Below are 26,747 nucleotides of genomic sequence, written 5' to 3'. Positions count from 1 at the left end.
TGCTTTTAGTGAAATTTATTTGAGAATCATCGAAGCAGTGCTGTCATATCTCCTCATTCATACATGTCCCTATTAGGGTACCCTGAGCTTATCTGTGTTCAGCCTGGTGAGCGGACTTCATGTGAAGCCCACATACAAGACTGCATTAGGTTGGTCCTCTGGACCCTGAAGACTGGCTCTTTCTTTCACAGGCACTGCTGCTTCTCGGCCCTGGGAATAAATTAAATAGATAAACCCATCAATCAATCAATCAATAAATAAATAAATAGAGAGGAGGTTGCTCGTCGGGGCTGGTGCCAAGGACAGAGAGCTTCTCTGAACAGCATGTGCCACAGTATCTGCCTGGCTGGCTTTGCGTGGCATGGGTCTGGCTGGTGGCCTCCTGAGTGTCAATGGGGGGAAGGCAGGGGGCATTGGCTGGCAACAGTGACGGGCAGCCCATGGTCACCTCCACACCCATCTGTCCCTGTCGGCAGCTGGGTGAGGGCGCTCTGGGTCTGGTCTCTAGCGAGAGAGGACTTCCATGGTGAAGTCGGTTATGTCCTGGCCACCTCGGCTGCTCCCCAGGAAGACGGGCATCTGCTCCATCTGTGAGGTACTGATGTACCAGCTGGGGTACAGGGCGGACTCGAACTCCACCTTGCCCTTGATCTCCGTCTTGTTGAAGACAAATCGCCTGTCCATCTTTGACTGATCTTCGAGGTACACCGTCTGCAGCAAAATAGACATAGGAAGTGCTGTGAGTGAAGAGACAAAGACTCTCTGGGTCAGCTAGAGAGGGAACCAGGAGCTGGCCACCGGAGCTACCTTGGTGACCCAGCTTTCTGTGCGGCGACTGAAGGAGCCCTTACTCTTTACTGACTGAGCGTCAGGTGGTCGGGGGTGGAATGTAGGTGGGCACATTTTAAGAGCAGAAATGATGTTAAAGCTTCTAGGAGTACCTAGCTCCTGGGACTTTGGCTTTTTTTATTTTTTTCTCATGGCCTCAGCTGTAGTGACCTCAACTTGGAAATGAAGCTTTTGCTGGGAAGGCTGAGAGGTGGGAGGGAGGGTGATTTGGGGAGTGGCGTGGAGATGACAACAGATGGCGGGTCTCTTGAATTGATTCATTTCCCAAAGTGTCACCTGTCAAATGGAGCAACCCTAACACTTTGTTATCAGCTGGGCTGTGACAATGCAAGAACATCATAACATCAGCAAAATGATTTAATTGTCTACGGTGGGAGTGAAAGTTGTGTGTGTTTAACAATTACAAGACATTTATTTACATGTGCGAAGGGTCCAGGGAGTCTGGGGGAGAAGGTGGCTGGCTGTCTTGGAAATTGGTGGTGGCCAGGGGCCCTTGGAGAAGCCTGGGGAGGGCTGTCAGCCTCTGGCACTTACTCACCTCCAGCTGCAGAGAGGGCTTCCCATCCTTCATCACACATGACAGGTACAGGTTGTTTTCCTTGATGCCCAAGGCCACTGGGATCTTGTCACCATTCTCTTCTGGCATGAAGCTCATGCAGAACACCACTAGGGAGAGGAGGGCCCTGTGGTCAGGGACACATGGCCATGCAGGGCTGGCCCGCCAAGGGACCCCAAGCCCAGGACTTGTATAACCTCCTCCGTGCGAGCCCCCATTGGCTTCTCACAGACAGCATGTCAGTGGGTTGATTAAGTTTTTCCTACAGAAGCTCTGAGGGCCTCACAGAACCTAACCACTATGGTAATGAATTAGGGAGTCTAGGTTTTAAAAATGGAAGGAAGGCAGGCAGAAGCTGTCTTGTCACTGGCAGTGATGTGCCCATCTCATGAGCAGAACAAGGTCATGCTCACAAGACAGCTCTAGAGAAGCAGGACTGTCCTGGTCTGACTGAGAGCAGGGAGCTTCTCCAGTGATGCCTCCCTGCAAGGTCCATCCTGGGAGGGGCAAGTGGTTCCCTTCAGCAGCTTCCGTGGCCACATCCCTGCACGCGGGGCTCGGCCACGGTGCTGGGGCGCCAGGCGGGCCCCACAACTAACGGGCCCCTGGACTTGGGCGATTTCCCAGCCACAGCAGAGAGATAAAGTTCCTGCTTGTCAGTGAGACATTCCCCCAGGAACCATCTGGTGTTGGGCGGGGAGCGCGTTAGGGGTGCTGGGGCAGGGTTGGGGACAAACATGGACACACTATCTCCTCACCAGTCTACTTTCGACCTCACCACAGGAAAAAAGAACCCGCAGACAGTTAGGGCATGGCCTCCCACTCGCCCCTTTATAGTGGAGCATTGATACTGCTCTTCAGGGAATGGCATGGCTGGATGGTGGCGGCCCTGGGCATGTTCGAGTGTCTCATTACTCAGAGTTATACCTGCTGCTGGAGAATGAGTGAGCTAAGGGGCTCAGTCTGATGTCATTGCTGGGACCCAAACAAAAAGTCAGTCTGTCCTTTCACTGATGTTGGCGCTTTGCCTATCGTGTTACTTGGTTGAGACTGTGGCGAGTCAGCAAGCTTCCAGGAAGCCAGAGAGGGAGGGGGTACCACTTACCTTGTCGGCTTGCATCCTGTCTGTTGAGGTGGAGGGCCTGAAGCTCATGGGGTCCAGACAGCACCAGGGACTTCTGGTTTATGTCCCGGAGCCTGAAGCTCAGCGACCGTAGGGGCGCGTCACACACATACCCGTCGTCATGTGTGCAGCTGAGGGGCTCTGGAAGTGGAGGACACATGTCGTTTAGGCAGGACAGAGAGGGAGCCCAACAGTGGGAGCAGCCGAATCAGGCTCTCGGAGGGCATGCTCAGCTCATGCTTGACTGGCACAGTGGGGGATGTGGGGGGCTGAGGACAAGGTGTGGGCTGAGGACAAGCTGTCACCTGCTGTGGGTGAGCAATGGAGTGGCGGACATGATTCAGTGACGCTGGCCTAGCGGAGGCATGGGACACGCAGGAGTCAGCACAAGAGATGCACTCTGAGAGTGATAGGCAATGTGCGAGTGGCGGGAGGCGGTGGGTCCCAGTCAGGGTCTCCTTTTGGGAATACTTTCAACTAAAGGAGCAATCAGTTTGGTTTATAGGCTTCCCTGTTGTCCTCTTGTCTAAAAGGTGCTGACGAAAGAACATCTAAAACTATGGAAAAATTTTATAAGAATTTATCTGAGCCAAGATTTTGAGAACATGGCCAGAAGCAAGGTCTCAAGGGACTGAGAGAATGTTCTGGAGAACGGCAGTCTTCCAGTTCCTCGTGTGCACTAGATGGGTGGTGGGTCAGGGAGGCTGCAAGAAGCCAAGCCGGGAAATGTCTGGGATTGGATAGGAAGCGAAACGGGCGATGCAGACTGCCTTTCCATTGGTGGGTATGGGGCAGTCAACATTTCAGGACAGAGATGGTATGCCTGCATCCGGGTCACCAAGGGTCGTGTGGTCTTGTGCCCTGGTGCCAGCAGCTGTGCTTTCCAGGGGTAGAACAAGGAGACTGCTGACATCTCAAAGGTGTGTCATCCTAGAGGTATGGGAACAATGGGCAGCACTCAAGGCAAAGAGTGACGTCTGCTAAAGAAGCCACAGGGCTGGGCCGTGACTACTCAGCATGACCTGCCCAGCTAGGAATTTGCGATCGGACTGTCCTCGGTGGCTTCTCTCATCCACCATGCCTGCCAGGCCTGCCAGGTGGCCCCTGAACTTGTTGGGCCCATGGGGTTGCCCTGCTACTGCATAAGGGCTTTGGCTTTGGGGGATTGTAGTTGGTGCCAGGCTATGGGCTCTGGGAAGGGCGTGAGCGGCGGTGGCTTGTGTGCCCGCGCTCTGATGAAGTACCTTCTTCAAAGATGAAGAAGAAGAGGCTCCTTAGGTCATCCCCCTGGAGGTCCTGTGTGCAGATGGTGGGCACCGCCCTCAGCTCCTCCAAAGCCACCAGGACCGACACCACCTGCCCAGGGCTCGTGCCGCACAGCTGGGGGGAGACCTGCAGCTGGATGCCGCTGTCACCCAGCGAGCTGAGCTCCAGGTTGTGGAAGGGGCACTGTGGAGAGACAAGGAGAGGGGGCGTGCTGATGCCGGCCGGACCACAGAGAGGCCAACAGGCCTTGGCAATGACCGAGCTGCTAACCATAACCTGTCGCCTCTCTGAAGCCCAGAGGTCAGGATGTGTGGTGGCTCAGGCCAGATGCCAGCCAGAGTGGAGCCTCTGGCGCCCTGGATGCTGTCCTTCTAGAATATGTGCCACCCATACCTTGTTTGTCTTTTCTGCCCCTGCTCCACCTAGCCGTGAACTTAACCTTTCTGTGACCCTGTGCCCTAACACTCCGTGTGCATACTTCATGGTAGCGCCTCTTGTCCATGCTCATTCAGCAAGCTTCACTCTATTCTCTAGTGAGTCTTTCTTAGAATGCTGTTTTTTTTTTTTTTTTTCATGAGCAATCTGAAAATGCGCTGCAAGTGGTTGCCATTTGTGAAACAGGTTCCCTCTTTCCGCTCTTCAGGGACATGTGACTGTGTGAAGGCTCGCGGTAGCTGTCCTGAGGCTAGCGGCTCAAAACAAGGACAGCCATGCTGCCTTCCTGACATGGACAGCAGGCGCGGTCACTGCTATCCTCCCCCTCGCCTCTGCCATCAGGGCTGCCATCACCAAGCTTTAGTGGGTAACTGGCGGTGTGTGAGCCTCATGCCAGCCCAGTCTGCATGCTGTGTGGACTGCATCTGTCTCCCTGGAGAGACGAGTCACTCTATTGCCAGGCACCACAGGTCACAGTGGCCCAGACCCTTTGCCCAGAGCCTTTCTGTGGCAGAGCCCTCTATGGGTTGGCACTCAGCTCACAGTCTCACCTTGGTCTGCGTGGGGCCATCAGCTTCAAAGAAGAGGTCATTCTCGTTGCCACTGTAATAAACAAAGATGCTGCTCAGCTGTGTCCTTGACACAGATTTATTTTTCCTCCCCATATAGTCTCTACTGTTAAAGGAAACTGCAGACAACATGTCCCCTAGAGCAGCTGGAAGCTAGCAAATTTGTGCAGACATTCACGGGACAGCCCAGGGCGGGCACAGAGCTCCCTGGGGGGACCCTGGGACCTAATGTCCAGCCTAGTTAAAATCTGAGCTTCCCCTTCACTGAAGCCAGACTTCGCCAAAGGGTCCCCTGTGGCACCTTCTCTTCCTGCTTGCCATCTGCAGGAAGCCCCTGCAGCAGCCACATCTGGGTGCCTATAGGTGCCCAGGCTGGGCTTGCAGTGGGAAGCCAGCTCCAAACCAGGTCCACTTGGAACTCTGCTTGCCACCGAAAGCGGCAGTCTGGGGACAGGTCCGATCTCCAAGCCCAGAGCACACTCCACCCTTCAACAGGGAACCCTGTGTCCATTGCTGGCCCCAGTCTCCCCACTGACCTGTAGTAAGCCATCGCTTCACTGGTGAGTTCAGGCACTGCTGCCATGGCTGCTCCAGAAACCTGTGTGAAGAGGAGAGAGTGAGTGATCACGGCCATGCCGGCCCCTACGGGCGGCCTTCACAGGCGTTCCTGCAGTACCTGGCACATAGCCAGCATGCAGAGAAACCACCTTGGAGCGAATGAGTCAACAAGTGTAGGAGCCAGCTTTGGGTCCGGAGGACAACATTGCTGAACCAAACGCAAACCGGGAGCATGTTTGTTAGGCCGGATAAGTGGTATTCATTCCGGAGTCAGAGCATCTCGGCTCCTGTATTGGCATCCAGAGCTTGGCCTCAGAAAAGGGGGAAGAAAAGACAGAGGGACGGCCTGGTCACGAAGAGAGAGGACTTGGCAAAAGCCGCACCTGACAATGAAGGCTGGCTGCAGAAAATAGAGCCGAGTGGCCTGTTGTCCTCGCAAGGGTGTACTGTCTGCCAGTTTCTCCCTCGCTGTTTTATGGCCATCAAAAGCAGAAGTGGGGAGCTGAGAAATTTCCCCATCAGTTCACTGATTTCACAATCATGGAGAAACAGAAACAGGATGTATGCTAATTTCTGGGAGAAAGTAAACTGGACAAATTCTCTGAAGAAGGGCAAGTGGCAACAGGCTGATACATCAAACATATACTGTCTTCCACAGCTGTTTCACAGATGATGTCAATTTTAATGTGGGACTTTCCTGAGTTAGAGGATGTTTTGAGACCCTCTGGGACAAAGTGGAGGACACACAGATACACTCACCCCTCTCACTCCTTGGACATCAGCTTCAGGGCCTTCCCTCTGGGAGATGGACAAGTGTACTATTCTTGACCATGGACCTCAGGGTCAGTTACAGCGGTCCCTGGGGACATGCGTGGCCTGTCCAGGGTGGGCTGAGAAGAGGCCATTGTGCAGGGGCCAGTTGCTGACGGCTGGGCACCTGGAGAAAAGCTCGGTCCACCCTTTCAGACCAGGTGCTGGCGCCTTTGCCAGCCGCACACTGACCCTTATCCACGTTTAGTGAACCATGGAACCAGCCTGCGTTGGGAACGTATTTGAAAAGACTGTGAATAAGTCACGTGTCCATAATCACAACCTCTTTTTAAAATGCAGAGATCTTTTCTGCCTAAAATAATTTTTCTGTTAACTGAAAAGTGGAATGTCGCTTTAAAAGAATATGCAGTTGAGACTATGTCCCTCAGTAACTCCAAGGGTTATTTTCCCCAGCTTTTTTTGAGATATAATTCACATATAACATGGCATAAGTTTTAGGTGTACAGCAAAAAGATGATCGCAACGGGGTTGGTCAGCACCTCACATAGTTATATAAATATTTGTGGCGAGACATTTAAGATCTGCTCTCAGCAGCTTTCCAGTTAATAACACGGTGTTGTCAGGCACTAACCATTCTGCCTGTTACGTACCCAGAACTTAACTCGTCTCATAGCGGGAAGTTTGTACCTCTGACCAACACCCCCCAACTCCCAGCCTTGACCCTGGCGACCACTGTTCTCCTCTCTGTTTCTATGAGTTTTTTTTTTTTTAATTCCACATATAAGTGATATATCTGTATGTGTCTTTCTCCGTCTGACTCAGTTCACTTAGCATCATGTCCTCAAGTTTCATCTATGTTGTCACGAGTGGCAGGATTTGTCTTTTTTATTTACGGCTTAGTAATATTCCAGTGTGTGTGTATGTGTGTGTGTGAGTGTGACTTTCTTTTTCCATTCCTTCATCGATGGGCACTCAGATTCTTTCTATGTCTTGGCCATTGTGAATAATGTGGTGAACACAGGGGGTCAGATATCTCTTCAAGACAGTAATTTCATTTGCTTTGGATGTAGAGCTAACGATGGAAATCCTGGGTCATATGGTAGTCCTAGTTCTAATCTTCTGAGGACTTCCAGACTGTTTCCCGTGGTGGCTGCTCCAATTCACAGTCCCACCAGCAGTGCATGAGGGTTCTCTTTTCTCCACGTCCTTGCCAGCACTGGTTACCTCTTGTCTTTTTGATGACAGCCCTCCGGACAGGTGTGAGGTGACACCTCATTTGGATTTGACTTGTGTTTCCCTGTTGAGATGTTGAACATCTTTTCATGCACCCATTGGCCATGTGAATGTCTTCTTTTGAAAAATGACTAATCAGGTCTTTTGCCCATTTTTTCATTGGATTATTTTTTTCCTATTGAGTCGTATCAGTTCCTTATATATTTTGGATATTAATCCCTAATTTGAAATATACTTGCAAATATCTCCCATTTCATAGGTTGTGTTGCAGACTACCTTAAACTTTCAGTTTAAATCTAATCCATTTTGAGTTAATTTTTGTGAATGGCACAAGAGAGGGGTCCAGTTTCATTCCTTTGCATGTAACTCTCTAGTTTCCCCAACACCATATATTGGAAAAACTACCTTTTCCCCACTGAGTATTCGTGGCTCCCTTGTCAAATATTGATTGGTTGTGTATACAAGGGTTTATTTCTGGGCTCTCAATTCTGTTTTTTGGTCTGCGTCTGTTTTGAACAGCCAGTCTCTTACTATTTTGATTATCATGGATTTGTAGTTTAGTTTGAAATCAGGAAGCATGATGTCTACAGGTTTGTCCTTTTTTCTCAAGATTGCTTTGGCTGTTCATAGTCTCTTGTGGTTCTATACAAATTTTAGGATTGTTTATTCAACTTCTATGAAATATGCTATTGGAATTTTGATAGAGATTGCACTGAATCTGTGGATTGCTTTGGGTACTATGGAAATTTTAACTATTCTTCTAATCCATGAGCATGTAATATCTTTACATTTATTTGTGTTCTTCAATTTCTTTCATCGTTATCTTCTAGTTTTCAGTATACAGGTCTTTTATTTTTTTGGTTAAATTTATTTCCAAGCATTCTATCTATCTATTTATTTATTTATTTATTTATTTATTTATTTATTAATTATTTATTCTGATGCTTTCGTAAATGGGACTGTCTTCTTTCTTTCTCTGTTGTTAGTGTGTAGAAATGGCCAGACGCTGTTTAACTCAGAGGCAAGTAGAGTCCTGCCCCGGGGCCACCCTCACACTTTAGTTTGAATGAGTAGCCAGCTTATACCTGGTGCATGGAATCTGGGAACAGGGCCTTTCCTGCCCTTCTGGTACGTGTTTATTACAGAACTTGTCACAACACTGAACTGAAACCTTGCTTACCCATCTACTTTCCTTAGGAGGCTGTGAATGCTTTTAAGGCTGGGTCTGACATAGAGCCTGGTGTGCACACTTGGGCAGTGAAGGTTTGCTGCCCGAGTGGGCGAGCAGCAATTTGGTAGTGTTGTCACTCAAATAAGTGCGTACCTAGTGTGTGCCAGCTATTGTCCTTGAGAAAGAGCCCCTGACTTATAGGCAAGGGTGGCGGGGCGGGGTGGGGGGAATGGCCCCTGGCTTGAGCAGCAGCAGCAGCCTACCAAGCAGCCTTTTGATTCTTAATTTTGCTCCTAGTGCCTTGATATCAGGGAAGCAGACACAAGAATTCCATGTTTGGTGAGTAGTGTGTTCTGCAGGGCTCTAAAAGTCACACCCTGGTTAGTGCATTGGTTTCTTGTGACTCTGGTAAGCAATGGCTGATCCCAACTCTGAGCCTCTATAAAACTGGGCATCTGACACCCCAGAGGCCCCATCCAGGGAGGCTGCGGGCTCCTCCGTTTGTCTCTGTGGTAGCTACTCTGCAGAGTGACCACTGTCCCAAGCCTCAATGGCGGGGCTGCTGCCTTCCTCACAGTCTTTGTACTGGGATCACTGGGCTCTTCTGCCAGTTGACGAGATGCCCTCAGTCTGTAGATGTGATTAGAAGCCGAATGGAGGATGACAGCTGGTGACAGGGTAGAGGGATGCAGGGAACTCGAGTTCTTTGTCTGAAGTCAGCCATCTGTTTCAGGTGTCTTGAATGAATTGCTCTGTCTCTTGGCCTCCAGGACACATGAGCCTCATTCTTTCTGCTCGAGGGGAGTTTGGAACTGTGGGGCAATGCCCCTAAAGTAGTTATCTCTGCAGTCTTGCCCATCTCACCCTGGGCCTGCAGCCCACACTCAAAACCTGGCAGCTTCCTGTCCATCTCAGGAAGTGACGTGGCTTACTGTGCCATACGTGCAGGTTGCACAATGTGTGTGAAACTCTGTCTCTCCAAGATGACTGCTCAAGCCACAGCACTTCCTTCCAATCCCTAGCGGGCAGAGAACATCTCCCAGCAGAGATTTGCACTGGGGGTAGGGGTGGGGATGGCAGCTGGGAAGTGATGACCATAGAGATGGTGACGCAGAACCTTGGAAACGGAACCAGCAGAAGTTGGGAGTGGGCAATGCCAGAGTGTCATCGGCAGCCCCAGCTTTTGGAGATTTCTTCAGCTCTCACGTCACTCAGGCTGTTCTCAGCTGTAAGTTGGCCTCTGTCCTGGTGGGTCGTGCTCCTCCAGGAGAGGATGGTGTGACTTGGAGCAGCAAGGCTGGGCACCATGCCATGTCTGACTCTGGGCTTCTACTCTCTCTCATTAAGCTTGGTCTCTACCAGGCCAGATGGTCTCCAGTCACGTTGAACAAGAAGACAGGTAAAGTGGCCACGGTTGGTTCTTACATTGTCACGTGAGAGGTAGCAAGGTCTGCCCTCTGCCATGGGCCACCCCTTCTGTGTTCACTCTTGGTCAGGACAAGGCTAAGCCACGACCATTTCCATTCCTTCTCCACCCCCTCTCACCTCATCCTGGGCCTTGACTTCCAAATGTTATTCTTAAGAATCTGCCACCCCCTCCCCCATCATGTCTGTGGGCCTTCCTGGTATCCAAAAGTGTGAACTGGTGTCCTATGTGGCCACATCTGTCTCCATGGATACTTGTCTTTTTCTTTCTGCTTCAGGGATTATTTGGGATCAGAAGTCTGATTTTTAATATTGAGACCTCTGCCCTCCCTCCTACCATGTCATCTGCTTGGGGCTACCTCCCTCTCTTGGACCCAGGTCCTCAGGGAGGGGACAGGCAGATCCAGGGGCAGGAACAGAGTGCCCAGCCACACGAGCAGGTGGCTGGCTCTGGTGAGGTGTGTGGTCTCTAGTGGCTTCTCCCTATTGGCCGAGTTGTTGTTCCACCTCTGAGTGGCTAGTAAAGCCATGTCTTTCTTTTGGATCCAGCAGCAAAAGCCCTGGGTGCATAGGTGCGTGCCAGGGCCCTCCTACTGGGTCCTTTCCCATAGGGACCAGTGTGGGGGGCAGCCATGCCACAGAGCCCAGTGCCATGTGTTCCCATGGTCTGGGAATGTCGTCCATAAGGGCCATCAAGAAAGGTGGCCACACAGGATCCACATTTCAACATGGGGGTTCACAAGGAGTGGTATTTGGAGTGACAGTTCCAGAGCCGACCTGTCGGGCTAACATGGCGTGTGGCAGAAAGGCGACCTAAAGTGGAAGCAGTCCGTGCAGTGGGTGTGCCAGCCTGGGCTCTGTGGGCCACATGGCCTTTCTCGCAACTTACAGCTCTGGCTGTGAGGACACGTGATAGGTGATGCCCAGACGGTTGGCCTCAGCGGGGTTGGTCCTGCAGGTCCCACCCTACACCATTGCACACTGCTTTCCCTGGCTATGCGTGCAGAAAGGGGACTTACAGAAAAGCTGCTGTCATCGTCACCTAGCACCTCCTGAGGGCTGGCGCTTCTCCCCCGTATTACTAGGCTGCATGGTGAACTCCATTGGCCTGAGCACATCTCGGGGGACACTAAGGCTGGCAGGGCGACCCTGTCTAAGACCTCACTGCCAGTGAGTGCTGGGACTGGGATGAAACAAACCTTTCACCGTTGGGAACATTCATTGCCCTTCTCCCACTGTCTTCAGTCCCAGTCTCAATGCCCTGGTTGTATTCTAAACGGCAGCGGGCTGGCAGATGCGGTAGGTGGCAGGACTCATTTTTAAAAGGAATGGCATTTGACTTGACAGTCCCAGAACTGACCTCCAGGCTAACCGAAGGTCCCTTTAGGACCGGGTAACCTGCTCCCTGTCCCCCGCCTGGCCATGACGTGTGTGAACTCCCCTCTGTGCTCCCTTGGGGCAGCACCAGGACTCTCTAAACTTTCTAAACGGCTTCCCTTTGCTGAGTCCCTTCCGTATTCATCCTCACTTTCTGGCCGGCTCCGGCAGCGGTGCTGCTTGGGTTGCCCTGGCCTTCCCTTTACCCTGAGACTTTGTTACAGCGTGGTCCAAAAAGTGTCCTTGGATGTTTATGATTCTAAAAACACTTCTCCCATTAAAATCTATGATCAAATGCTTCTGTCCTGCACTACCTGTTGTGCCTGTATTCTGCCCACTGGCTGTTACATCATCAAAAGTGATTTGGCCATTTCCTTGCAGGACTTGGTCAGTCTCACTCCTTTAGTGACTTCCTTCTTGTTGGCTACAACCGGGTCTTGTCTTCTGGGAGAAGTCTCATGCGGCCCTCGCGGTTTGCTGGGTGCATTGGTCAAGTCTGGTGTCCAAACTCTCGGTAGCTGACCTCCCTGAATTACTGAGCAATGTGGAATGAGGAAATTGGATCGTGTGAAGGTGTTGTAAAAATTCTGCCCGAACTTCTCACAGAGGACAAACATCGCAGACTACCAACCTCGGGCTTGGTTCCATTCTCTGCCTCACATGAAGTGTCTGGGAAGTCTTCCCATGTCTGATGATGAGTCCATGAGGTGGCCACACAGGACTCGTTTTCAAAACAGGTCTTCACAAGGAATGGCGTTTGACTTGACAGTCCCAGAACTGACCTCCAGGCTAACTGATGGTGCGCGAGCAAAAAGGTGCATGAGAGGGCCAGTGGTGATTTAAAATGTATCCTTCGTAGGCTTTTCATTAACATACCTGTTCGTTTCCAATGTTTCAAATAATATAAAAGTATTTAAAGTAAAGAAGGAAACCCCTCACTCCCGCTGCCCCACTGCCTGTCCCTGGATAAGGCATTTGATCAGAAAGTGCCCTAGTCACTGCCACACCGGACTCAGACCTCACCCCCAGTTCCCTGAACTGGCCTCTTCCAGCTCTTTCCAAATGAGACCCTGGGTTCCTCCCCACTCCCCTTCATTGCATCCTAAGCCCTCTTCCCTCTCACCTGGGTCACTTGCGTGTCCCCTGATTGGTTCGCTTGCTGCCATGTAAACAGCATCCGTCCACTCCCCGCAGGCCTGCCGAAGAGCCAGTCTAGTGACTTCCAGCCCTTCCTCAAATTCCGTCCCTGGCTCCCGCCAGACCTTGGAGCCTGGCAGTGAGGCCCCCCAGAGTCCTCCCTCCTCCCCCACCCACACCTCAGCCCCTGAAACCACTCACCGTCCCCCAACGGTGAGCTCCTCCTTGTCTCTGTGCTTTTAGCCAACCTGTTCTTTCTTCTGGAGCCTCCTCCTACTCTTTGTGGTTTGGCCAACTTGGCTCATGCTCCAGCTCGTCCATGGCAGCCCCTCCCCAGCTGGGTGTTGGGTGCCCCTTGAGTGGTGCCTGCAGCACCCTTGCCCCTGGATGTGCTTTTTTTGTTGTTGTTGGTCTCCTGTCCTTGTTGCCCCGCTGGGCCATAGCCCTTGTGTCTTGCCTGGCACCCGGCAGCTCTGCCAATATTGGCCGGCCGAACAGATGCAGCTAAGAGCCCTCAGGCCACCACTTCCCAGCCTCTGCCCTGAGCTGGCTGTCCCTGATGGCCGGCATTTCTAGAGAAGAACTTCTGGGTCCATGGTGGAGACTCAACACAGGCACAGCGTCCAGCTCAGCAAGGACCCTCGGCCAGCCTGTGGATGTGGAGCAGCAGAGGGCCCAGCTGGCAGGTGAGGATGCTGACCACTGGGGGCTGGTCTCTGGGAGACGCCTGTGCACCTACTCGTGTCAGGGCCCTGGGCTCTTGGTGGCGATGGGACAGGAAGGGGATGGGAGGTGATGCTCCAGCAGGGTCAGGCAGCACCCTCTTGCCTGCGTCTCCAGAATTCCTGGGTAGAAGATTTCTGGGGAGACACTCTCATTTCTACCATTTGGTGGTTTTAAAATGTTTCCTGAGGGGTTTCAAATTCCTCTGAGAAGGAGGAGGTTCCAGACAGTTGAAGCAGAGGTGCTGGCCATCAGGACAAGTAGCTTCCATCCATTCATTCATTCATTCATTCATTCACCACCCCAGGCACTGCTAGGTGTGTGTGTGTGTGTGTGTGTGTGTGGGTGTGCAGGCCTGTGCTCACCGAGCAGGGGGCCGCTCTGCACAGATGTGGTAGCTGTCCTTGTCACTGTCCTCCTTCATCCTCATGGAGCTTTCCAGATGCCTGCAGTTGGAGGCAGCATGGCAGGTGCTGTGTAACCTGCCACGGGGAGGGGTCCTCCACTCTTTCTTGCTCACGCTTGGATAGGCCAGGCTGAGGCAGGAGGGAAGTGGGCTGCACACCTGGTTGCCCCCAGGAAGGCATGACCCTCGTTGGAGGGTGTGTTTGCTGAGGGCCTGAGGCCTCAGACAGGCACGGAGTGAGCATCTGCTCCCTGGGCTGGCAGTTGGGAGAAGGAGTCAGGCAGCCAGAACTAGGGGCTGGTGTCCCCACATGGCCATTGTTGCTGGCTTGGGTCTCTAAGGGGATGGACTGTGTGGTCAGACATTGGGGAGAGCGCCATGAGCAGGAGGGGCCTGTGCCATGTGGAAAATTTTTTCTGCCTCCTGGCTGCTGTGGCCAGGACTTGGGCCTGGGACCCTGTGGGCCTGGGGGTAGCCGCACCGCCCTCCCTCGTGTAACCCCAAACTTTCAGAAGAGCCACACTGAGGGCAGGAGGTGGCCTCAGAGACACACGGGAGGGTAGCATCTTTTCTCTAAACTGAATTACCGGGAGCAGTCAGGGACCATCTGTGCTCAGCAGAGCTGTCCCTCATGAGGGTCCCCAAGGGCGAGGCCTGGGCACCTTGGCTCACACAGGTCCCCAGACTCGAGAGCAGTGCTGGCAGGTGGCTGGGGCTGAGCCCTGTTTGACAGACTTGAATAAATGAATGAGTGAATGAGTGAATGAGTGAATGAACAAACGAAGATCATCTGCGGCAGATGCAGCTATGGCAGCCTGAGGGCGGGTGCTGAGAAGTGTCACTAGGGACACATGGAGGGCAGATCGTAATTTGGCCTCTGCTGCCAGTGGTTAATGAGTAGAAGGTTGCTGGGGACGCCCCCACATGAGCCACTTCGCTGTGGATTTCGAGCTGAAGGCAGTTGAGACCCACAGACTCAGGGAAAGCTTGACCCCTCAGCCCCCAAATAATTTAGATACAGGCTGTGCCAGGAAGAAGGCTATTTCAGAGATGGTGTCTACTTGCATAGCAGAAGACAACTGACCTTACTCCTGCTCCTCTCCTTGCCCAAGAGTTGCCCTCGTCCCCTTGGAAGCCCCAGGCCCCTTCCCAGCCCGTAACTCAGATTGCATGTGGGCCTCTGTTACCTGACTGCCTTCAAATCTCATTTTAACTTCATTTATTTGCAAAATTCAATTTCTTTTCCTCTTGTTAACTTGTCTTATGTCGGTTTAATTGTTAGAGCAGTTGAAGAACCTGGAAGGGGGAGGGTACATTTTCTGCCCTTACAGAACCCTCGGGACCGGCTATCCATCCAGGACCCAAGCTCTATGTCCCTGTCTTTCCCTGGACGTTGCTCCAGGCCTCGTGCTGCGGGTGGCCTGGCCACCTCCTTTCTCTCCGTTGGGGACCCATACCCACCTGGATGCAGGGCCACCTTCTGGGCCCTCACACGTCCCACAGAGCTTTCTCAGCCACTGTCCATGGTGGCGATCTCCAACACTGACCTCAAGTCCTGACCTCACTGTGCCCGGTCACATGAGATGGTCTCGCATTTTCCACTATGCTGCCAGCTGCCTCCCGCCTACCACGTCCGGCGCTCTCTCCCTTCTGGAGGGTCAAGGGCTCTAACTCGCCACACTCCACACACACACACCGGCTCTTTCAAACCTCCTGGCCACCCTCGAACCTCCTGGCCTCGTTGTGTAATGAAGAGTTGACCCAGTCTTTGCCCTGGATCCTGGTGGGGGGCTTTGAAACCCTTGGAATTTCCTCACTCAGGGTCAGTGGCCTGGCACTCGCGGGCCCCTCGCTGGCCGCACAAGGGTTGGCCTCAGAAAGACAAGTCAGCGGGCTGGGGCCACAGGGCGTCAACTCTTCTCCTGCCCCTGGGGTGGGGGAGACTAGAGATTGAGTTTGAGTGCAAGACCACTGTCTCTCTCTGTCCCCGTCCCTCTCTCTGTCCTTGTCCCTCTCTCCATCTCTCTCTCTATTCCTGTTCCTTTCTCTGTCCCTGCCCCTCTCTCTGTCCCTGCCCCCCTCTCCCTGTCCCTGTCTTCCTCTCTGTCTCTGTTCCTCTCTCTCGTCTTCCTTTCACTCCCCGCCAGCCCCCCTCACCAGAGCCACCGGCCATGCTTGTCTAAGCCCAGGCCGGGAGGAGCACACCTCATACCTACAGCTTTGTGTCCCTGGATGAAGTGTCTTCACTGGCCCCTGCCCCTCAGCATTCACGGGTTGGCCCTCTCCCACCACTGGATGAGGCACATTGCTCTCGCCTTCTTTTCAAGCCTTGACTTCCGGTGCATTCACACCACTGACTGTTGTCTTCTCGATCTCCCACCCACTCCCATCCAGCGTCTCCTGTGGTCTTCTGTCCACCCTTCGGCCACGCCAGATGGCACCCGTCACCCACCCCTGCCCTCCTCTTTGACCCCCCCCAGCACATGAAAGCCTTGCCACCCCTCGCCAGGCCCCTCCTCGCTCACCACCCTGCCCCCACGTCCAATCAGCCACCCGTGAGGTCCCCTCTCGCCAGTCCAGACAGCAGCCCCAGGTTACCTCGTACCACCCTGTCTACTCCGCAAGCACCTGTGGGGCCTAGGAGGGGCTTGGCCTACAGGCAGGTGCCCCTGACTTTCTGTTCAGTGGACGAATACGTGAATGAATGCTACGTCCTTGCTTCTGACCTTCAATCATTTCCCATGGCCCTTGGGGCCCAAGCTGCTGGACAGTTTTCAGCCCTCTGGACCCGGCCCTTGGCCATTGGCCTTGACCATGTCACTCTCACCTTCCTCTGCCTGGAATACCATCTCTTCCTTGGGCCGGGCGACTGTTATCCATCCCTTACACCTGGATTTTGTGGACCTTTTCCTGCCCCACCTATTGCACACTTAACTACAGTTTATTGCAGTTGTGTGCAGCGCCAGTCACACACCCACGACAACATCTCGGTGTCCCTTCCACTCCACACTCTTGGCGACACTTAATGTAGCCAGACTTTTAAAGTTTTGACAATCTATTTGGTGTAGAAAGATATCTTATTATGAATTAAATTCCATTTCTCCAACTTTTAATGAGGTTGAACATCTTTCCAAATGGTTCCTTACTCCACTGTGAAATGCCTGTTCATTGTCCTGCTGGGTTTTTTTCTTCTTCTTTGTAGCTCTTTTAATATCCTGAATACCAGTCCTTCATGAAAGATACATGTTGCACACTTTATACCCCAGTCTGTAGCCTGTCTTTTCATTCTTTAATGGTGTCTTTTAATGAAAAAGTTTAATGCCTAATATGAAGTACGATTAGTCAGTTTGCGGTTTGTCCTCTGGTTTGCCACCTTTGTGATGTCCCTCTGCCCAGAGTCACAGAGATGTCCCCCTGCGCTTCTTTTTGACATATCGCCCCTCACGTGCATGCCTTGACTGCCTTTGATGGCCTGCCTCCTCAGTGGCAGCAAGCGTGCGAGGTCAGGGCCAGTGGCTTGGTGTCATGCCAGTCTGGGAGCCCATGGGGTGGCTGGCACCCAGCGAGGGGTGAGTGATGGGCTGAGCAACTGGGCAGTGGAAACGAAGAAGGAAGGAGTCAGAGGGAGCAAGGGGCGGCTGTGGGAGGTCGCGCTGGTTCCTGGTTCTCAGTTTGCAGCTGCCCTGGAACCCCAGGTGTTGTTAACATGCCGTGGGGGCTGTGATATAGCAGGTTCTCTGTGACTAGTCTGAGGCGCTGTTTGGGCATCAGGCCACACAGTGTGGGGTCAGGGGTGAGAGCCACTGGGCTTGGGTGCGAGGTGATCCAGCGGCCAAGGACCAGCAGATGGGCTTGTCTGACCAGCTGTGTGCCCTGGTGCCTACACTCACCTGAGGAATAGGTGTGATGCCACTCGCTGTCACAGTGACAGAAAAATAAATGTGTTCCTGGAATGAAGGGTGTTCTTAGCACTTTGTAGATTTCTGGTTCTTTTTTCCTTTTTCAGGAGGAGGTGGCATCTGAGCCAGGCATTATGGCTGAGTCAGATGTCAGTGTGTGATGACTGGGGCAGAAGTGCAGCTCAGGTGGAGGGAATGTGATAGCTACAGGGGCTGCAGAGGGAGGACGTGCCAAGAGAGGAGGCCTGTTAGCCCTGCACAGAGGGCGAGAAAGAGGGTGGGTGGGGGGACTGGAGGCCACCAGCTAAAAACGGCACGGCCCCTCAAGTTCCCAAGGATGCTCTGTCCACCCAAATGCCCAGCCCAGCCATAGTGAGTGGTGGTTCTGGTCTTTCTCCCTTTAGAGGGATAGCCAAGGAAAAGGAAGGGGTCAAGGGAGCAGATGAAGAAAGGGGGCCTTTGCAAGCTGGCGACAGAAGGTCCTTGGTCCCAGAGGATTCCTGGGCTGAGGAGGACGTGGGAGTGGTGAGGGTTCACCTTAGGTCAGACAGGAGGTATTTCCGTGAAACATGGCATGTGAGTTGGCCACAGTCCGTCAGCTTCCTGCGGTGCGGGCCTTTTGGTTGCTCTGGAAAAGGGGCATGGTGGGATTTGGATGTAGCTTTCCAGCTCATAGGTCATTCATTTAGTAGCATTGGGAACTGTCTGGGAAAACTGGGTGAGTGGCTTCTACTGTAGGTGGCTTAGGGTGAGCTCCAGGCTCATGTCTTTGCCTGCACACCTGTCATGGTGGGTCACCTAGCCATCCCGTAGGCATCTCTGACTTAACACATCCTAAATAGGACTTTGGTTTTCCTGCCCAACCCCCTCCCGGGCTCCCCCAGTGACTATTCAGTGACCTTCTAATTACACAGTTGCTTAAGTAAAAAGTCTTAGCGCTTATCCTGATTCATCCTCTCTCTGTCACCTTGTCTGTCAGTGTCTGCAGGCTCCACCTCTGACTTAGCTCTGCCCTGTGCCGCCAGTCCCTCTGCCCCTCATGGCAGTCCCCCTCCTGCTGGCCGAGCACTGTCCAATTACCTACTTGGGCTCCTAAATGTAACCCACACGACTGGGTGCAGTGGTCCTTGTACATCATTCTTCCCTAAGCAGTTTGTCCTAATGTCTGAACACACCATCTTTCTTCACTTGCTAACTCAGGCTGTAGTAGCTGACAGCATCTGCTGGTGGCATCAGTGCTCAGTTGACGGTTTGGATCACTTAACTTTAATCATTCTCGCTATCGCAGGTGGGAGTTTTCCTGGTACTTGGTGACTGAGTTTCCCCAAACAGACATTTGGGCGCTGCCCACAGAGCCTGACCCAAGGACTCATGTTTAGTGGGAGCTTGGCCTTGCTGTTATAGAGCTCTGACAGCTGACTTGGGGAGTGTCTGCCCTTTGTGGGGCCAGCAAGGTGCAAATGATTGGCCTGGCCATAGTGTCCTTGTTTCTATGGAACCATCAAGGATCCAGTCTTCAGGGCAACTGATAGTAGTCTGGTTCACAATCTAGAATGTTAGTGTGTCCTGTTTTTGGTGGAGGCCACATTTATACGACTGTGGTTGTCAGGCTCAAATTGGGACCTAGGTTCCAACAGAAACACCCATGAGAACTGTCAGATGGGACATATCTAATGATTGGCACTGACAGAACTTTCTGGGGACAAGGGTTTTAAAGAAGCTTTACCTTGTTTTAGTTGGACCGTGGTTGGATACACTGACTGACCTACAATTTGGAGAGGGCAGGTTGTTGTCGTGGTTTGACTCATTTCAAAGCAGTATTCATTTTGTTGTGAAATAGTCTGGATTCTTCAATTAAAGTTAAATTGTTGCTAAGGAACGCCGAGCCATTTACCTGAGATGGGTACTTGAACTAGTCTAGAGACAGACTCATCTAGAGATGAACTTGGTCTGGAGATGGACTAGTCTAGACAGACTCAGTCTGGACTAGCCCAGAGATGGATTCAGTTTAGAGACAGACTAGTCAAGAGCTGTCTCAGGCTAGAGAGGGACTCATCTGCAGAGGGACTTGTCTGGAGATGGACTCATCTAGATGGACTCAGTTTAGAGAAGGACTAGTCTAGAAAGACTCAGTCTAGAGATAGACTCAGTCTAGAGATGGACTAGCCTAGATGGACTCAGTCTAGAGACAGACTCAGTCTAGAGATAGACTCAGTCTAGAAGGACTCAGTCTAGAGACGGACTAGCCTAGATGGACTCATCTAGACAAACTCAGTCTAGAGACAGACTCGTCTGGAGACAGACTCATCTAGATGGACTCAGTATAGACACGGACTCAGTCTAGAGATGGACTAGTCTAGAGAAGGACTAGTCTAGACATACTCAGTCTAAAGATGGATTTGGTCTAGAGACAGACTCGGTCTAGAGATGGACTAATCTAGTGATGGACTAGTCTAGAGACAGACTCATCTGGAGACAGACTCATTTGGAGACGGACTCATGTAGACGGACTCAGTATAGAGATGGACTCAGTCTAGAGATGGACTAGTCTAGAAGTGGACACGACTGACATCTCCCTCCATCCTGTCTGGCAGTTCACATACAGAGGAGGGTCGAAAGTAGGTGCTGAGCTCTGTGTGAATGGTCTGCATCATGGGGAGACTGAGCTGGTGACCCTCGAGGAGGAGTGTATGCTTTCACTGGTCTTACTACCTAAAGGGCATTGGAATATGGAAAATGAAGAGTGGGTAGCTGATCTCAAGAGGTGCACAGAATTTGTGGGGAGACAGACAGGGATGTTGAATAATAATGATAGGGTGTCACAGATGCTGTGATGAAGGTCTGTGCACGAGACCAGGAGGGCCAGGGGTTGAGTCTGGAGTCTGGAGGAGGGAAGGCATGAGCCTCTCCTGGGCTTAAAGGGAGAGCAGAGCACAGAATGGCCAGGGAGTGTAGGGCAGGGTCCCTGCAGGGAAGTGGGAAGAGCGGATGCTGGGACAGTGGTGGGCAGGGACCGGGTTAGGAAGGGCGTGTGTACTAGAGCGATGCCATCACATGTGGATTTTAGCAAGTTCATTTTTGCCCTGTAGCAGAGAAAGGGCTGGAGTGGGGCCAGGCTCCCAGCTGGGAGACAGAGTCTGGGAGGAAGTGATGAGGCCCTGTGGTAAGGCAGCGAGGGTAGGGGTGGGGCCGAGCTGAGGTGTTTCCAAAGCGGAAGCAGAGTGAACTTGGTGACTATGGGACTTGAGTGTAGGCTGGGGAAGAAAGTGGGAGATAACTCTGTGTTAGGCAAACCTCACGGGGAGCTGGAGTGACCCTGGAAATCCCTGGACAGCTGTCACACTGCCACTGTCACCTGGCCTCTTTCAGTCCACAAACCAGTTTTTCCTGGGGGCAGTGTGGATGCCTGGATGGGGAGGGCTTGCAAGTGTGTGCTGGACCCAATCTTTAGGAAGTTGCCACATCTTTCCTGCCACCAAGGCTTCCCTGCTCCCCTCCCTGACTGGGGCCAATGGCCACTTATCAGCTGCTTCTCCCTGTAGAGGAGCAATGAGGAGACCATCCCCGTGCTGACAGTGATGCAGTGGTTGGAGAGGCCGGGTACTGCCTTGGCTCTGTGTGACTTAGGAACAGGGTGTTGGCACGCTTTGCCACAGTGTCTGCGCTCAGGACCCTAAGTTGGAAACACCTACAGCTGGTTTGCTGGCAGGTTCTCTTCTGCAGCAAGTCCATTTGTCACGACATAGGCTTGTCCTGGATTCCATGGTCACTGGAGGGCTGCAGTTCCGAAAGGCCCAGTGGCCCCACTCGGACAGAGACCCTCTCCCACCACCCAGTGGCTGTGTTTCTGTGGGCAGGGGGAGCTCAAAGAAATAGGGGAACCCCCAAAGCGTGTAAGCGACTGAGGCATTGGCTTGCATTTCGGCCCCGTGTCGTAAGTGGTGCTCCCGTGTGCTGGGCTCTGTGGTAAAGCTGAGAACACACGTCAGAGGTGCCAGCCTGCAGGCAGTGACAGATGATCGAGCTGAAACGCACTGTGACTCTAGTTTGGGGAAAATGCAGGTGGTCAAGGCTGTAGCATTTGGGATGCTCAGAGCTCCATTCCTGATGGACAGGCGAGCATGGGCTCTGGTGGGCTCTCTTTGCTGAGACAGGTATGTGGGTCCGTGAGAGCTTTTCATGCCAAGGGGACAGTGGGAGTGAGGGAGCCAAGACATAGCCTTTTATTCCCAAGTTTCATGGGAAGAGTAATGGTGGTATTCGCTGAACGACTGACAGCGGGAAGCACAGCTCTAAGTGCCCCTGCTAAGTGTGACGCACAGGCCGCATGCCCCTGCTGCTCCCTGGACCAGCCGCTCAGTTCCGTCTCTTCCCTGCCCCCCCCCCCCCAGTTGCTGTTTTTTCCTCAAAATTCAAATAACGCAGAATTCGTAGAAGAAAAGATCCTCGTCCCCTTTCGCACCCCTCACTTCTGTGTGTACTCGCTGGTCCCACAGTGGCGCTGCTGCCGGTCAGTTGGCGTCTTTCTAGGTTGGAGCCTTCCCTGTGCATGTGCACAGAAATACAGGAAATTGGTTTTCTAGACGAGGTCACACTTAACCACATTATTTTCTTTTAAAAATCAACTTAATTGAAGTATAATTTATATACTGAGTTCTCTGTTGTGTGGACGTCCCATAACTTGTATGTCTTTTTGACTGCTGATGGACATGTGATGTGTGTTCCATTTCTGAGATGACAATTAGAACTATCATGAACGGTCACTGATGGTCCTTGTGTGGACTTGTGTTTTTTTGTCCCCTGGTTGACAAGCTGGGCTGGAGCTGCTGGGCCAAACGGTGAGTTTATGTTTAACTTTGTAGGAACCCACCGGGAGTCCTTTGTGATGGCAACGGCACCCGTGCTCCCTCCAGTGACAACTGATGGTCCAGTTGCTCCGTCTCTGCCCTCCTTTCTGTTTTGTTGAATGTTGGATGGCTGAGTAGTAGGCATTTCATGGAGGGTCCCTTCTCCCTGCTGCCTGGTGCTGTCGAGAGTCTTCTCGTGTGCTTATTGGCCATTCACACGTCTTCTGTGAAGTTTCTGCTCAAGTCTTTTGCCCATTTAAAGAATTTGGTGGTTTGTCTCATTATTGTGTTGAAGATGTGAGATAATATATAAAACACATTTGTTAATCTCTGCTCCTGGTCCCTGGCCTAGAACTCCTAAAACCCTTGTAATTTCCTGGGTGACAGCAATATCCTTTGTTCTAATCAAGTGACTCTGAGTGGCTCCTGGATGAACCCTGGATGAGGGCTGGTCACCCGAAAGACCAACCATGATTGGAAGCTTGGGAATTTCAGTCCCAGCCCTACCTTCCAGAGGGGGTGGAAGGCCAGAGGTGAAGGTGACGACCCATCCTGCCTACGCAAGGAAGCCTCTATGAAACCCCAAATGTACGGGTTTCAAAGAGCTTCCAAGCTGGCAAACAACCATGCACTGGGAGGGTGACACACCCCAGTTCCACGAGGATGGAGGCTCCTGCACTCAGGACCCTTGCAGACCTTGTCCTGAGTGTCTCTTCAGCTGGCTATTTGTCTGAGCCCTTTTAATAAACTGGGATTTCCTTGAATTCTGAGAGCTGCTCCAGCCAATTGATCAAACCTGAGGAGGGGGTCATGGGACTGTGCAGCTAAGTGGGACAGAAGCTGTGGGTAACCTGGGACCTGCTACTTGGAGTTGGTACTTGAAGTGGGAGTAATCTGTTGGAAACTGAGCTCTCAAACTGTGGGGTCTGATGCTATCTCCAGGTAGATGGTGTGAGAATAAAGTTGTAGAACACCCAACTGGTGTTGCAGAGAATTGCTTGGTGCATATGTGGGACCCCCAAATTTGTAAATGTGTCTTAGAATCATTATGTAAGAGCTCCATGTTTATCTTTTATTCCCTCTATTTTGTACAAGTTCATTGTAGACATAACAACCTCTGTCTGCCCTCCTCATAGGACCAGTAAAATAATGAGTGGGAAATGTTTGCAGAATTTAAACGCCATTCTTTAAGGGTGTGAGATCCTTCCTCTTGTGGTCACAGGAGCAGTTCCTGCCTCCTGCCTTCACAGACCAGCCCCTGCTGGCCGCCATCAACTAACCAGAGTTTCCTGCTTCTCTTTTCTTGTCACATCATTCAAATCTGTGACACACAACCAATCGTAGTGTGTATTTTTGATTGACACCAGCCTGGGAAGCCAAGGGTGGTTTGAAATGGTTTTCCCTTATTTCGCAACCGTTGTATGTTTTGGGGGTGTCACTACTGCATCTTCTGTGAACGTGAATTCATGGTAGCAGAGCGTGTGGCCAGATGCCTGGAAGGCCCTCTTCCCTTCTCTCTGACCTTCAGTTCTTGTAAATGTGTGTCTGCTCGACCCCTTGTCCTAAAGCGATTTGGGGCTCATGGAGAGAATTTGGGAATGCTGTGTTCAGGGAAAAAGTACCATCACTTCACACCCTCGTTGTCTTCTTGCATGAAGTATGGTTTCTGGGCCTTTGTGAAGTCTTTTCTGCCCCAATTTGCTGGTCTTTAAAGTGTTTGTATTTGCTGTGAGAATCCCTCAGAGAGAAGACTGTATAGGGAGGGGCCCCGAAGCCTTGGGGACATGCTAACCCCCAGGGCATCGACAACAGAGTCACTGAGACATTCACAAACCTGAGAAGGAGGGGGTGGCCCAGTAGACCTGAGCGTCTCCCACGGGGGCCACACCTGCCCTTCCGTTAGTGGTGCTATTTGGTTCTTAATTTGCACTTTAAGAATCCAATGGAAAAAATGGAATCTAGGGAACTTAGGATGCTGGCTAAGTATGCTTACCACATTGCTAAGGCCCCTTGTACGTGCCATGGGAATGCAGGTTTGCATATTTCATGCTTCCACTCAGTGTCACCCAGCCATGATGGGGAGTGGTCTACCAGAGTAAAGATGGGGTGGTGCCCTCCTGTCTGGGCTGCATGTGGCTCCTGCTGGGATGCTGCGTGTGGCTCCTGTGTCAGCTCCTCTGCCTCACCTCCCTCCTGACCCTGCGCTGAGGCCGTGCCCAGCGCAGGTAGCATCCCCTTGCCACTTTGTCTACTGGGAATGCTCTCCCCTCCACGCCCCTGTTGGGTGCTCCCCATACTGTGAGCACCAGGAGGGCACCGCCATGGTGCTGATTCTGGGTGTGGCCCCAGCGCCCAGCTTACACCCGGCATGTGCTGTGTAGACATGCTCTGATAACGACTGTGAGTGTCCATGGAGCTCCAGGTAGCCCTGAGCCACCTGTAACCACTGCACTGTACCCTCCAGCAGGCAGGGTTCAGGGAGGATTTCTGCAGGTCTTTGCCCAGCTGCCACACACACAGAGGCCACATGCCCAGCACAGTTGTGGCATGGGGGCCACACCTACCCTTCCGTTAGTGGTCCCCACCAGCTCTCTGGGCTGCTACCCGCAGAGGCCCTGGGGTTCTTCTCTTCTTTTTGCTGCTCCCTCACCCAGGGAGGCCAGGCCAGGGCCCCAGGCTGTCAGCACAGCCTATATTTGGCCTAGTTCCCACCAGCTAGAGGCTGGGTCCCAGTCCCCATTCCTGTTCCCTCTCTGGGGTGACCTCCCAAGATAGTGGCCGGAGGCAGGTTATCAGTATATGACAGAGGTCCTGCTTATCAAGGTAACATAAGGCCTTTTCAGACACTTGGGGAATGTGGGAAAATGGGAGAAAGCTGCGATCAGCCCCACTTCCAAAGTGACCACTACTAACACATCTTTAACCTGTTGGGTCACAGCAGTCCCTGCATGACGGTTTCACTTTCCACGGTTTCCGTTCCCATGGTTAGCCGTGGCACGAAATTATTAAATGGAAAATTCCAGAAATAAACAACTCATAAGTTTCAAATTGCACGCCATTCTGAGCAGCATGATGAAATCCTGCCACGTCCTGCGCTGCCCTGCCCAGGACGTGAGTCATCCCTTTGTCCAGCGCGTCCATGCTGTGTGAGCTCCTGCCCGTTAGTCACTCAGTGGCCGTGCTGGGGGTCAGATCCACCATCTCTGCACCGCCATGCCTGTGCTCAAGTCACCCTCTTTTTACTTAATAAGGGCCCCAAAGCCATTCACATAACTTTTAAAAATTATTTTTCAATTACAGCTGACATTCAGTATTATCTTATGTTAGTTTCAGGGGGGTACAGTGTAGTGGCGAGACAGTTATGTAACTTACGAAGTGATTCCCCATCCGTCTCGTACCCACCTGGCACCACACGTGGTTATTAAACATTACTGACTGTTCTAAAGTCATCTACATAACTTTTATTACAGTGCTTTATTATAATACATTATTAGTTATTCTCGTAAGTCCTTTACTGTGCCTAATTTATAAATTAAACTGATCGTAGATGTTAATGTATAGGAAAAAACAGTATACGTGGGGTTCAGTACCATCTATGGTCTCAGGCGTCTGGGAACATGTCCCCTGCAGACAATGGGGATGACTGTGATCATCCCTTCTGGCTGATCATGGTTGTGTCTTTGAGCTTTAATATTTTGTAGATGAAAATAACCTCCATTTAGTTGTGGAAACATGGACAAACGTATTTACACAGCCAGGGAATCTCATGGTGCCTCAGTGATTCACTAGTTTATTAGGTGTTGCTGGGCCTCTGCTGTGTGCCCCTGGTGACAAGGTAGACAAGGTGCCCATTCACGTCAAGCCCACATCCTAATAGTAGAGAAAGGCAGGGACCAGCTCAGCACTGAATAACAAGCTACAGAAACATTCAGATGGTGACACAGACTTTGAAGGAAAAGCAGCAGGTGGTGCGGGGTGGGCAGTAGGTCTGTAACCAAAGAGGGTGGTCAGGGATGGTGACCGAGGTGCCCATGGAAAGGAGCTGGGCCTGAGAAGGTCCGGAGGACTCTCCTTTTTGGCAGAGGCCTAGCTATGCCAGCAGTACCCAAGGAGGGCCCACATAGCAGGGCATTAGCCGGAAGGGGTGTAAGCCATATGAGGAATTGAATTTGGTTTAAGAGAGACAGGAAGCCATTAGAAGGTTTTAAGTGGGAAGCGACAGACTCTAATAGATGCCCAGAAGGATCATCTCATTGGAGGCACCTGGAGGAGGAAGATGCTGTGGGGCTGGGTGGTAGTCATGGGGGCAGGGGGGCGTGCAGGGACTCGGCTTATGTCTCAGAGGTGGAGTCACTGGGGACTTGTCTGTAGGTGGGGGGGGGGGGTGGGGGTGGCGGGTTGG

The 26,747-nt window shown here is 52.1% G+C and overlaps 2 protein-coding genes across 3 annotated transcripts in view; one reads left to right on the top strand and one right to left on the bottom strand.

The window, feature by feature from the left end:
• On the bottom strand, positions 1-5,816 carry IL1B (interleukin 1 beta). 2 transcript variants are annotated; one of them, XM_016153119.2, is made up of 7 exons: positions 5,740-5,816; positions 5,335-5,396; positions 4,781-4,832; positions 3,773-3,977; positions 2,511-2,669; positions 1,388-1,515; positions 1-711 (listed from the first exon to the last, which is right to left on the bottom strand). In XM_016153119.2, exons 2-7 carry the CDS (start codon positions 5,379-5,381, stop codon positions 505-507), a joined length of 798 nt encoding a protein of 265 aa, XP_016008605.1. In that variant the 5' UTR covers positions 5,382-5,396; positions 5,740-5,816; the 3' UTR covers positions 1-504. The 2 variants fall into 2 exon arrangements, with proteins under 2 accessions (XP_016008605.1, XP_016008597.2); XM_016153111.2 differs by having other exon boundaries at positions 5,335-5,797.
• Positions 5,817-9,656: 3,840 nt separating this feature from the next.
• The window catches only part of IL37 (interleukin 37), a 31,861-nt gene continuing 14,770 nt past the window's right edge, over positions 9,657-26,747 (top strand). The window contains exon 1 of the mRNA XM_016153156.2: positions 9,657-9,930. Within this exon, the coding sequence (XP_016008642.2) occupies positions 9,843-9,930 (88 nt within the window). The 5' untranslated portion in view covers positions 9,657-9,842. The remainder of the gene's footprint in view (positions 9,931-26,747) is intronic.

Source organism: Rousettus aegyptiacus, unplaced genomic scaffold (assembly GCF_014176215.1).
Source record: "Rousettus aegyptiacus isolate mRouAeg1 unplaced genomic scaffold, mRouAeg1.p scaffold_m13_p_7, whole genome shotgun sequence".
In the NCBI taxonomy this organism is placed as follows: Eukaryota; Metazoa; Chordata; class Mammalia; order Chiroptera; family Pteropodidae; genus Rousettus; species Rousettus aegyptiacus.
This window is presented reverse-complemented; position numbering and strand designations above follow the sequence as displayed.

What these genes read in the sequence shown, in the direction of transcription:
- IL1B (XM_016153111.2), bottom strand. Translation starts at nt 5,432, where the DNA reads ATGGCCGTGATCACTCACTCTCTCCTCTTCACACAGGTTTCTGGAGCA. An exon ending in ATGGCCCCACGCAGACCAAG is followed by an intron (nt 3,978 to 4,780) that starts GTGAGACTGTGA and finishes GTCTCTCCACAG; the next exon opens with TGCCCCTTCCACAACCTGGA. An exon ending in AGCCCTCTCTGCAGCTGGAG is followed by an intron (nt 712 to 1,387) that starts GTGAGTAAGTGC and finishes ATTTTGCTGCAG; the next exon opens with ACGGTGTACCTCGAAGATCA.